This window comes from Podarcis raffonei, chromosome Z (assembly GCF_027172205.1).
Source record: "Podarcis raffonei isolate rPodRaf1 chromosome Z, rPodRaf1.pri, whole genome shotgun sequence".
NCBI lineage: Eukaryota > Metazoa > Chordata > Lepidosauria > Squamata > Lacertidae > Podarcis > Podarcis raffonei.
The window spans coordinates 47,134,760-47,146,883 of record NC_070621.1 but is presented as its reverse complement, the minus strand read 5'-3'; the positions used below and the strand labels follow the sequence as shown (position 1 = coordinate 47,146,883).

Below are 12,124 nucleotides of genomic sequence, written 5' to 3'. Positions count from 1 at the left end.
TCACACCGTGGAGCAGCCTTTGCCAATCTGATGCCCATCAGATGTTTTGGACTGCAACTTCAGTGTGACTTTGTTGACTTGGGCTATGGGAATTTCAGTCTAAAACATCTGGAGGACACCAGTTGGATGTAAAATTAAGTGTGTGCTCTCTGAGACTTCTGATGAGTCTCCAAGTTAGCTCTCCATACCACTGGGGAACAGGACCAACTTAACCACATGTAATCTTAAATGTGTAACTTGCCTTTTGTCAAGACAGGTCACAACAACACCATCCCACAATAAAGGTTTCTGCTGTTGTGTTTGCAGGGCCAGAGCACAAGTTGACTCAGATTGCTCAGTCAATGCTGGACTTCGGTGATCAAAAACTGAAAGAGGCAAGTCAGATTGTGGAGGGAGGGGTTGCTTGTGGCTTGGAGGTAAGGGCGTTGCTTAGCCACTTAGGGTACTTTTAGGGCTGAGCTATTTGCATAAACAGTTTGGTGATTCTGGACTGAAGGGAGATCTCTCTTGAAAGGACTAAAGGCAGCCAGAGTGGTTTGTTGGAAGCTTGCATTAGGAGCTGAGCATAGGACCTGCTCTCTTGATTTAATAGTTTTTAGTGGTAGAGTTCGAATGGTGACTTTACTATCCAATACTAATTTTGGTTTCTGGATTTTAACTGAAAGTTACTGAATTTGAAAGTGCAGCATAGATTTCCAAACAGATTGTGAATGTTGTATTAGCTGTGGGTGAGAAAGATTCCATGGCCATTATCTAATTAAACAAAACTTATTGCTGGAAGGACAGAATCAGAATCAGAATCACACACAAAATATGAACACAAACAACAAAATTTTTGGTTGTTGAAAAAAAACATTTCTCCAAAAAGGACACCAATTTATTTAATGGTAAAACATGATCTTGTTTGTCTACAGCTTATTTTAACTCTAAAACATTTTAAAACTGGAATGTAGTGCTTTTTAATAATAGTGGTATTAGTGAAAATGAAAAAAGACAGTTCCAGGTAACTGAGAGAATGTGAACAATAAGCTTCTTTTATGGGTCATGTTGCATGTGAGAAAACCAGCCCAAATTGCTGGAGATTTTGAGTTGTAGCTGACTTTCCTTATGAATAAAGATGGGGTATGTGTGAATGCCTTCTGTTTTAAAACCTGAACTACTGGTAATTGGATAGGAACAGAAGATGTTGAAATATATTTTTGAAATTACATAAGAAATAAAAATACAGTAGGCACATAGAAAACCACCCCATACTGAGTCAGGCCATTGTTCCATCTTAACTCATTTAGCTCTCCAGGGTATCGGGTAGGAAACATTCACAGCTCTACCTGGAAATGCCAAGGATTGAACCCAGGACCTTCTGCATGCAAAGGAGGTGCTCTGCCATTGAGCAGTGTTCAGCAAAAAGTGGGTTGCTATAAAGGAGTTGCTCTGGAGCTGAGTGCGTTTCTGTACCTTGGTGTCCTTCCAGAAGGAAGATAAACTGGCTCGTTTGGAAAAGGCAATTAATCGCCTTCTGGATGATGTTCATCAAGCGGCCTTCTCCTATATTCTGGACAAGATTGTATCCCAGAAGATAAAGGCTGTTCCTCATGTATGTCTGTCCTTAGCATTGGGTGGTGATGGAAAAGAGCTTGTGGAAAAGGGGACGGTCACAGTAGCCTTGTGCTTGGAGGATAAAGCTATCAGTGACTTCTAGCCATGATGACTATGTTCTACCTCCACTTCTAAATACCAGTTGCTGGGAATCACAAGTGGGGATAGTTTCTGTTACACTCATGTCTTCCTTTTGGGCTTTCCACTGGTATCCACTTGGCTGCTGTGCAAGCAGGATGGTGGGACTACAGTGGTACCTCGGGTTAAGAACTTAATTAGTTCTGGAGGTCCGTTCTTAACCTGAAACCGTTCTTAACCTGAGGTACCACTGTAGCTAATGGGGCCTCCTGCTGCCGCTGCGCGATTTCTGTTCTCATCCTGAAGCAAAGTTCTTAACCCGAGGTACTACTTCCAGGTTAGCGGAGTCTGTAACCTGAGGTACCACTGTATATGGTTCCTGAGCTGTATTTGAGCAGCACTGCATTTAACAAATGCTGATGCTGCACAGCTCCAAAATTATCTGGCTCTGGAGTTCCTTACTTTGGGTTTGACAAAAATGCTATAGTAGAATCCAGGCACCTCCAGAGGACTTAGGATTTGTTGGCAGATAATGGGATGTTCCCTCTAGATTCAGCTTGATGTTGTACAAAAGCTTTTCAGTGTCTTATGCAGATACTGGATCCAGCATGCAATTCACCGTGCAAGACTTGCTTGCTCATTCCCTTTTTACCCTCTTTTTGCTTGCAGGCCAGGCTCTTTTTCCGTCCTGTAAACAGGAGACGCGTGCCAAAATATTACAAAGTCATTGTCAGCCCGATGGACTTGAGGACTATCAGCAAGGTGCGAACTTTGAAGGGTGCAGCTGTTGTTGGTTTATGTTGCAGCTTCTCAGAACTGCTTCAAGGTTTTCTTACAATCAGGCAATGTATAAATTTAGTTAAATGAAATAAAAGAAGCCTTGGCAGAAAAGGCCCAAGGTTGATGGCAGCATGTTAAATCCCAGATAAAATACCAGGAAAAGAACTGGAATATGGAAATGTGGGCTGAGGGTGAAGAAATTCTGCTTGCCTAATCTCAGCCACCAGCTGCTGACTTGGAGGCCAAAAAGTCATGGGGAAAATAAATAACTCAAAGACATGTGCTGTATTTTGTAACTCTGGCTTGGGTCATGTTGAGCAATCAGGGAGGTTGTGATGGGGAGAAGCAGTTCTATATGTGAAAGGAATCACCAGGACACTCCAAAATATTAGTGAAGTGTAAGAAAGAAAGGGTCCTCGTAAAGGATCCACTTCAGACTTTTTGTATGCCAGAATCAAGAATTCATATTGCCTCCTTAAGGCTTCACATTCCCATCTTGTCTCCTATTCATTCATTCTAGAATATCTCCAGACATAAATACCAGAATCGAGAAGTCTTTATGGATGACGTGAAACTGATCCTTGCCAACAGCATGAAATACAATGGTAAGAGACCCTCTTGGCTCCTTGCCATGTCTGCAGCCCTTTGACTCACATTTACAGAGAGTTATCAGGGCTTTGTGGTGCACCTTTGCGAGAAGAAAAGGCTAAGGAGTAAACCCTACACAAATCTGGATGGCAGTTAGATGGCATCTTGTAGGCCTCCTTCTGGCAACTCCTGCAGCCCAGCTGGTGCCAAACATCTTGCTCTGCTTTCCTTTGGACCACATCAGTGAGGCTGAGAGAGGGGTCTTGCCAGCTGGGCAGCCCAGGACCTCCAGACAGACCACCCAGGCTTGTGCTCCAGGGAGGTCACTTTGATGCCGCTAATGAAGCAGTTTGTCTTTATCCCCGGAGGCACATCCCATCGTCTCTTGAGACAGACAGATGCCAGCAATAAGGGCAAGACCTGAATGGGACTCCACATCTACTCATTAAGACATTAATGTATGCTTTTCCAAAATGTAGCTAGTTCCCTTGATGAAAATTGCTTCTTCTGGGGACTTTTCTGTTAAGCTTCTTCAGCTCTTGGGGTCCAATACTGCTTTGTAAGCAGGCATGAACAGAATACAGGAGGGCTGGTTAATCCCCAGCCTGGGGCTTCTAATCTGTCCTCCCCATCCAGCAATTTTTTCTGTCCCCCAAGATCCCACCAATTTTGGTAGCAAAGGGGCAGTCACAGCGCTGAGAAAGCCAGAGAGCTTTTAATTCTCTCCACTGAGTCCAGCTCCCTGGTGGACATGCAACCTACTCTCTCCCACATTATCAGATAGATCATTTGATTGAGTGGAAAGGGGGGATTCCTCTCCTCAAGCCAGCGGGTTTGTGTTGATTAGCTGAGGAGGGGCTGAATGTCTGGTGTGCATGTTGTGAGTGTGCAATACTCACTTCCACTGCAGGCATATGGCCCCTGGGGAGCGGGAATTGGCAGACAAGGCCTTGAAAGTTTATCTGCTCATGGACTAGAGTATTGGTTTTGATTAAATCTCAGGGCCTCTTAAAATGTGCTTGGGGGAGGGGAGGTTCAGGAATCTTACATGGTCAGAGCTTAAGGAAACCTTAAGGAGTTCTGCAGGGAAGAGAGCCTTTGAAGAATACTACATTCGGTTGCCACCAGTGAACTTGGCAAAGCTTTGGAAAGCTCTAGGTGCATATCACAAGGAAGCATGGACCTTGGCCCTGAAGAAGACCACTTCGAAGTGGGTTGCTTATTCCTGTGGCTTTCTTGTGTGCTCAGGTCTTAAGGAGCAGCATTAAGGAGATGTGGTTTGTTTGTTTGTTTGTTTGTATTTCCAATTCAGGTCCTGACAGCCAGAACACAAAAACAGCTCAGGAGATGGTGGACATCTGTTACAAGGCACTAGAAGAGGTAGGTGGCCCAGCAAGCCAATGCTGCCAAGGACCGTTTTTAATTCTTCAGCAAACACTTACTTTCTCTGTCTTTCTGCTTCTTCAGTATGATGAGCACTTGACCCAGCTTGAGAAGGATATCTCTGCTGTTAACAAAGCAGCCTTAGAGGAGGCAGACCTGGAGAGCTTTGACCCAACCATCTCTCAACCCTGCATGCCCCAGGTGAGGCTGCTTGCCAAAGCTCTCTTTTCAGGGACCCTCTTCTGGCATCAAGGCCTGTGGCTGCAGTTTGGGGTGGTGGCTGCAGCAGGGATAATGTATGTGCTTCTTTCTGACTCAACCCTGCCTATGTTGTTCTGCTTTATTAGATTTCTGAGCCACACCTCCATGCTGGACCTAGTAGCACTGGGAGACCATCTGGCTGGGAAAGAGCCCATTGGCCAGCTAGGCCCTTCCTGGCTACTTTAGCAGGCAGCATTGCCTACTCTGATTCTCTCCAGTGGCTTAGACAAGGAGGAGGTTTTCCTATCACCTGGTACCTGTTCCTTTTTAAATGGGTGTGTGTGCGCTAGAGACTGAGCTGCTGACCACCAGCTTGAAGAGCCCCATCTTCACTCAGAGTAGCCAATACTGCCTGTGAGAGAACACAGTACTTGGGCTAGTTGGGCAGTTGTCTGACCTGGTGTAAGGCAGCTTTGCCTTGGCCACCAGCATTTCTTTCATGTGGCAGGCACAAGAACTTTACATGGCTGCCACTTCACTTATTCAACAGGCTTCCAGGAATAGTTATTGTTACTGAATCAGCGAAAATATTTCTAGGTTTCAAAGGTGACTTGCACTTAAAAAAACAAAAACAAATTAGTAACAACAATCACAGGTATACACAGCGTTAAAGCAGCACAGAAATTACAGGCTAGTTGTCGCTCTCTATTACGATTACTACTACAATTTTTATGCCATCCTGAGGATTACAGGGTGGTTTACAATATAAAAACAAAAAAATGCAATTGTAGCAAACAAAAGCAATAACTCCTCAGCACACAGTTTAAAAGGCCATAGATTGTTTCATTAGCCGAAAGCCTGTTAGAGAGGAATGTTTTCTCCTGGTGCCTAAAGGTGTATAATGAAGGTGCCAGGTGAGCCTCTCTGGGGAGAGCATTCCACAAATGGGATGTCACTGCAGAAAAGGACCAGTCTCATGTTGCCACTCTCCGGACTTCCCATGAAGTGGGCACATGAAGAAGGGCCTCCAATGATGATTGCAGAGTCTGGGTCAGTTGACATGGGGGGAGGCAAGCGGTCCTTGAGGTATTGCAGTCCTGAGCTGTTCAAGGCTCTATCGGTCAAAATCGGCACTTTGAATTGGGTCTGGAAACTAATTGGCAGCCGGTGCTGTGGGCCAGGATTGGCATTATGTGCTCAAACCATCTTGCCCATAACAGAAGTGTTCTGTTCCACAGCTTTTAATGTCATGTGATGTTTCATTATTTTATTCACTGGTGGAGGCTCCGATTCCCACTGACTTTGGGCAAATCATTGGCTCTGCCTCACTCACTCTGCAAGGTTGTTGTGAGTATAGATGAGTAGAGCAACCTTGTGTGCAAGGTGGTTGCAAATCATCTGCTTGCTGCAAAATACTGCAGAAGTAAGTACTAGTGCAGCTGGTGATGCAGGCACTTGGGTTTATTTCTGAAACCACTGCAGTTTGCCAGGGCCATTTTTAGAGAGCAGCTAGCTACCTTCATATGCCAGGAAATTCTCTGCAACCTCCTTTCTACCATTGGTTGTTCCATCATGACAGAAAGTGGAAGATGAAAACAGAGACCTGGGTGAAAAGGAAGAAGGCTCAGTGCAGCAGCCTCAGGCCAGCATGCATTATGAAGACTTGACCCTGTCAGATACCGAGGAGAGTGACAGCAGTGGCAAGGAAGACGATGACACTTTCACACGTAAGTTTTCACTCTTTACATAGCAAACTGCCTTGCGCTGAGTTAAACCATTGCTCCATCTAACTCATGGTTGCCTACACTGGCTGGCAGTGGTTTCAAGGGCTCCAGATCAGCCAGGGGTTGGACCTGGGACCTTCTGCGTGCAAAGCAGGTGCTCTGCCATTGTGCTTTGGTCCTTTGGCTATTAGCAAGAAGCAAACACTTGTGAATTCAGGCACATGTACATTCCTTTCAGTTGCTGTGGCTTACCAGGACCGTGCAAACTGATCACAAGCTGTTGCCAGAGTTTGTCCTTGGTTGAAGTTTGTGGTTAGTGAGGAAGCATCTTAAGCCAAGGCCCCTCACTTCTTTTCTCCTCCCAGCTTGCTTAAACCAGGGACAAGATGTTCCTAGCCAATCCACAGAGCCTTTTGGATCTGCCCACTCCCCATCTCCTCTTCTGCACCCCTGTGTGGTTATTAACCTCTCCCCCCTCTAAGCCTAATTGCTATGCTGATGGGGTAGAGGTTTTTTTCTTTGGCAGTAGGGGGCAGCAGCCCTCTCATCCTAATGCAGGATTAGGGGGAAACCACTCTAGAACACATTATTTCCTAAGCCTAATTGCTGTGCTGATTGGGGGGGGGGCTTCTTTGGGGTGGGGGCTAGAATGTAAGGAGGGGTGGAGTAATGCTCCCATCTCCACATGCTGCAGAGCCTAAAAATTGTGCTCCCTGCATGACAACTTGGCTTAAAAAAAAGGTCCCATTTATGACATTTTTTTTCTAAGACCAATTGTCATGCAGGTGGGGATGCGGAGGGTAGAGATAAGATGAATGGTGACTGAAATGACTATGTGTGGATGGGGAGAATGAGTATGCAAGGGGCCATAGGGATGTGTGAATGAATGGAAGCAGGGGAGAGCATGCAGATGGAGACTCTTCCGATTTCAGCTTTGGCTCCCCCCATTGTCAGTAGACTCTTCCCCACCAGTTTCTCTCAGGGGAATCAAACTTTTGACTTAAAAGTTTACTGCCTCTGCAGTAGAGCAAATGATTATCGGAGATGCCTAGCTGTTAAATGCTGAGAAAGGAAAGCTGAGGATGGCGGAAACATAGTACACATGAATGGAAGATTCCATGTGAGAATGGGGGACCCCAGACTGAAAAAGCTTCCTCTAGTCTAGTTTATCATATGGCACTAACTTTTCCAGTGGCTGACTTTGTTCAAATGCAAAATGCTTTTGAGGTTCTTATTTGAAGTGCAGCTTAGCCACCTTCTGAAGGATGACAAAACTACTCAAAGGAGAGCAATATCCTTGGAGCCATTTGCAGGTGACCTGGGGGATAAAACAGGCTTGGGTAACTTTATTATGGCTACCCATTTTCTGTCCTGTTGTGCAGCAATCCAGCAAAGTGAAAGTAGCAGAGATTCAGGTGCAGGATCCTCTGCAGTGAGACCGAGACAGCCTTTCGTTCTTCAAGAGAATGTGCAAATAGACAAAGACAACAAAGACAGCATGATGTCGTATGAGGCAGCAGGGAAGATTTCACATGCCATGGAGTATAGCAGTGCCAGGTAACCATAGACAAGTGTGCTGTTGGAGCCATTAAGGAGTGTTTGGTTGTCTCAAAAGCAGGTTGGCTGCGCTCAGTTCAGATGACTCTTATGAGTTGCCTTTGAGTTGTGGGCCTCCCTGTTCTTTACTGCTCTTCTCTTTACTGGTTACACTTCCATCCAACCAAGTTCTCTGGGCAGTCTGCTCATACAAGAAAATATGAAATGCAGTACACCATTAAACTCTAAAACCAAAGTGGGGGTTGGGGAGGGAACTCACACAGCAAGAAAAAGCCCAGCAAAAAACAACAACAAACATCTAAAGTTAACATAAAGCACAGCAACTAAAACAATTTAAACAATTCATTTCTCAATTGCTGCAATTCCATCAGTCACCAAAGAAAAACATGCTATCACAACTTTAGTAGTAACCCCCATGAGTCAATCCTGGCTTCTTTGCAGATGTGATTTATAACCCTAGTCATGGGCAGGATTAGTCTTCCCTATTCTTTAAATATTTACGTGGATTAGTTCTTGAACATACATAAAAATAGAAAGTGCGGCAGCACACATTCATCTCACGAGGGGAGTAATAATCTTATTCCTGCATTGCAGGGGTTTGGACTAGATGAGCCTTGGGGTCCCTTCCAACAATGCAACTCCATGATTCTATCCTATTCTATTCTAACCCAAACCCTTACCCTTGCCATGCAGGATTAAACCTATGCAGTTGCCTTAGAGCACTGCTCATGAAAGGTTCATTCTGATGCTAAAATGTTCAGTCTCTTAACACCATTTGCATCTGATTCTGCCTGCAATGCTTGCATAACCTCCTTCCACACAGCAATCTTGCCTCTGATGGGAGCAGTCTTGAGTGGTAGGGTTGCGGTGGTATTGCTGCACCAGATGCACACCTTGGAGGATGGCTGCACAAATGAGATGGCTTGGATGGTGCTCAAAGATCAGACAGATTCATGGAGGAAAAAGTCTATCCATGGCTACTTGCCACAAGGGTAAGAGGCATTATGCCTCCGAATGCCAGTTGCTGGGAATTGGAGTTGGGAAGAGCATTGCTGTTGTGCTCATGTTCTGCTTGCGGGCTTCCCATAGGCATCTGTTTGGCCACTGTGGGAACAGGATGCTGGACTAGATCCAACAGCCAGGCTCTTCTTACATTCCTAACGAACAGAAACCATGCACTTGCGGTGATAAAAATGTTCAGAGAAGCAAAAAGTTAATGCTCCTCTGCATTTGCAATGTATCACACTTTCGTGTTTTCCTTCACTATATTGTTTCTCTTCTGTACAGTGCTCAGTACACATGAACTTATTTTCTTTATTGAGGTCAAAGTCCAGACAGCAGAATTAACAACAAGAACAATTTTGTCTACTGCGTCCGCCCCTTGAAAATTCCCTATAAGCTTATTTGCATTTAAAATAGCACTCCTTCAGCCAAAACCTATGTTCCAGAGTTTAAAATCAGTACTCATTCATCAACTATCGCTGTCACTGCAGCCTGTCTTGTCCTCGTTGCCATAAAACAGAATTTCATGACAGGCCTGGTGATATTCGGATCTTTTGTCAGCAAGAAGATATTTAACGTAGGTTTCCTCTGAGCAGCCAGGTAATTTCCTTAGGAACCGTTGAATTAGCTCTCTTTGGGTATCATGATACAGTGGGCAATATAGAAGAATGGGCCCAGTGGATTCAATCTCGTCAGAATTGCATGGGTATAATCTCTGTTGGACTGGGATGTCATGATATCTGCCTGCTAATAATGCTGAAGGGAGAACATTAAAGCGGGCTCTGGAAAATGCCCAACAGTGTTTAGAGTTGTCCAGTGCACTTAAATAATTTGCTGGATAGGATCTTTGAAGTTTGTGTAAAAATTTACAAATTTTGGAGGATTGATTAAGATCATTTTGGAATTCTGTCCCAGATTCGTTCTCTAATTATTTAAGATAATTAATTCTCTAATTAATTCTCTAATTAATTCTCTAATTAATTCTCTAATTAATTAAGAGCTAGTCCTTCCCATTTCCAGACCTAAAATATATTCAGGAGAAAGGCCATATAAAGCCAGTTTTCTTGTGATGCCCTTCCACCATTTTATTTGATAATTATCAATCAGTGTCAAAGAGAGCAGCCCAGTTGAGGTCTCATTAAGTCTTAGCCATGTGTACAGAGTAACTAGCCAATCTTATTTAGGCCCATCTCCAGTCTACAGGGCTGTGTTGGGGACACATTTAGGGATTTGGAGAATTGACCTTGGGAATCCTGATTGTAGTTTTTCATAGGGGTCCAGATTAGAGAGGGGGACTAGTTGTGCACCATATAATAATTGTGCTATGGATTTTGCAGCAAATAGTTTGATAGCAGCTGGAATAAAAATTTCCTCCCTTTGCTCAATGGAATCTTAAGTTGCTGCAGTACTTTTTTGGGCCATAGAGGAAGTGTGATTAATACGGGCAGTTTTTTTCTGGAAGCTGGAAAGACAACCCCTAGATATTTGAAACAGGTGACTTGTTCAATGTCTTGGTTATCTATGCACCATCTGTAGGTTTTCCTTCTATTGGAGAAAACCATGGCTTTTGTTTTTTGGTAGTTTACTACTAATTGATCCTCCATACAGTGTTGGACTAGTTTCTTAAGAGCTCTCTTAAGGCCAATTTGTGTCTGAAACAGGATGACAGCATTATCTGCATAAAGCAGGATAGGCAACATTTTATCTGCCTTTTGGGCCATGTGTATCTGTCCCTCGAAGAATAAATGGTAAACAAAAAGGGGCCCATATGCAACCTTGTTTGACTCCCTTAGCTGTTAGAATTGGATTAGGAAAATGACCTGCCCAGCTGCATCTCACACTTGTGTTGCTGTAAAGTTTGCATATCAACAACAGCTAGCATTGGTCTATCATCTTTCTAAGTTTGTCCCACGCTCAGTACACATGATAAATAACAACAGCATCATGAGATTTCTTTCTTTTCCAGTAGCCACGAGGACGAGGAAGAAAGTGACGACCTCCCTTCCACTGCAGGAGACAGTGATCTGGATTCAGATGAATAAAACACTTTATTGGGGATCATGATAAGATTGCATCAGGGTCTCAGTGTATAGATTTTTTCATTGTTATCCAATGAAACGCTGCTGCTAAACTGAGACACTTGTTGTTGATTCATTCTTTTATGAATCAATATTGTGTTTAGGATGTATATAAAGGTATATTAAAAATTACCCTAACTGCACGAGAGTTGTTTTTTGTTTATACAAGCACTCCTTCTAAAAGTCCAATTTGGCCTTCTAAAAGACCAATGTGGCTCTCCACATGAAGCATTACTGCTCAAACCACTTGGAAAGAAAGGAAAATGGCTCACATATGCTGATTTATTAAAGGAACATGATGGAAAATGGAAATTAAGAGATTATGATGAGATCAAAGACCACTTTCAGAGTTGGTTGCATTATGTATTAGAGTATTTTAATATTTTTTTTGGAAGCCGCCCAGAGTGGCTGGGGAAGCCCAGCCAGATGGGCGGGGTATAAATAATAAATAATAATTATTATTATTATTATCAACAACTATATGAAACACATAAAGAAGACAGCAAGAAAGGATTTAGTTATACTAGATCTAGGTTTCAAACGGAAGTGATTGAAGGGAAAGTGAAACTACTGAAGGCCGCATACAGCATACTATTAGAATGGGAGACGAAAGATGAAGAGGTAAAATCAGTTATGATTAAATGGGCACAAGATGTAGGTCACAACATTATGATGGAAGATTGGGTTAAATTATGGAAAACTGACTTAAAATTTACAGATTGTTCCCTATTGAAGGAGAATTACATGAAGATGATGTACAGATGGTACACAACACCAATGCAGTTAGGGAAAATGTACAAAACTAGTTCAAATATATGTTGGAAGTGTAAAGAAAAGGAGGGAACATTTTATCATATGTGGTGGGATTGCAAGGCAATTAAAACATTTTGGGAAATGATATACAACGAATTGAAGAAAATGTTCCATTTAACATTTGTTAAAAAAACCCGAGGCATTTTTGTTGGGGATTGTAGGGAAAGACCTGCCAAAAAAGTTGAAAAACATCTTCATGTATGCGACAACGGCCGCGAGAGTTCTGGTAGCACAAGGATGGAAGACTGAAGAAACCCCAACTAAATAATTATGGCAAGAAAAATTGATGGACTATGCAGAACTGGCAAAACTGACATATAAGCT

The 12,124-nt window shown here is 43.3% G+C and overlaps 1 protein-coding gene across 1 annotated transcript in view; it reads left to right on the top strand.

Annotated features, from left to right (window-relative positions):
* TAF1 (TATA-box binding protein associated factor 1) overlaps window positions 1-11,042 on the top strand; it is a 49,013-nt gene extending 37,971 nt beyond the window's left edge. The window contains exons 29-37 of the mRNA XM_053374891.1: window positions 307-374; window positions 1,472-1,594; window positions 2,344-2,436; window positions 2,975-3,059; window positions 4,355-4,422; window positions 4,510-4,626; window positions 6,206-6,353; window positions 7,733-7,907; window positions 10,876-11,042. Of these exons, the coding sequence (XP_053230866.1) occupies window positions 307-374; window positions 1,472-1,594; window positions 2,344-2,436; window positions 2,975-3,059; window positions 4,355-4,422; window positions 4,510-4,626; window positions 6,206-6,353; window positions 7,733-7,907; window positions 10,876-10,951 (953 nt within the window). The 3' untranslated portion in view covers window positions 10,952-11,042. The remainder of the gene's footprint in view (window positions 1-306; window positions 375-1,471; window positions 1,595-2,343; window positions 2,437-2,974; window positions 3,060-4,354; window positions 4,423-4,509; window positions 4,627-6,205; window positions 6,354-7,732; window positions 7,908-10,875) is intronic.
* Window positions 11,043-12,124: the final 1,082 nt, after the last annotated feature.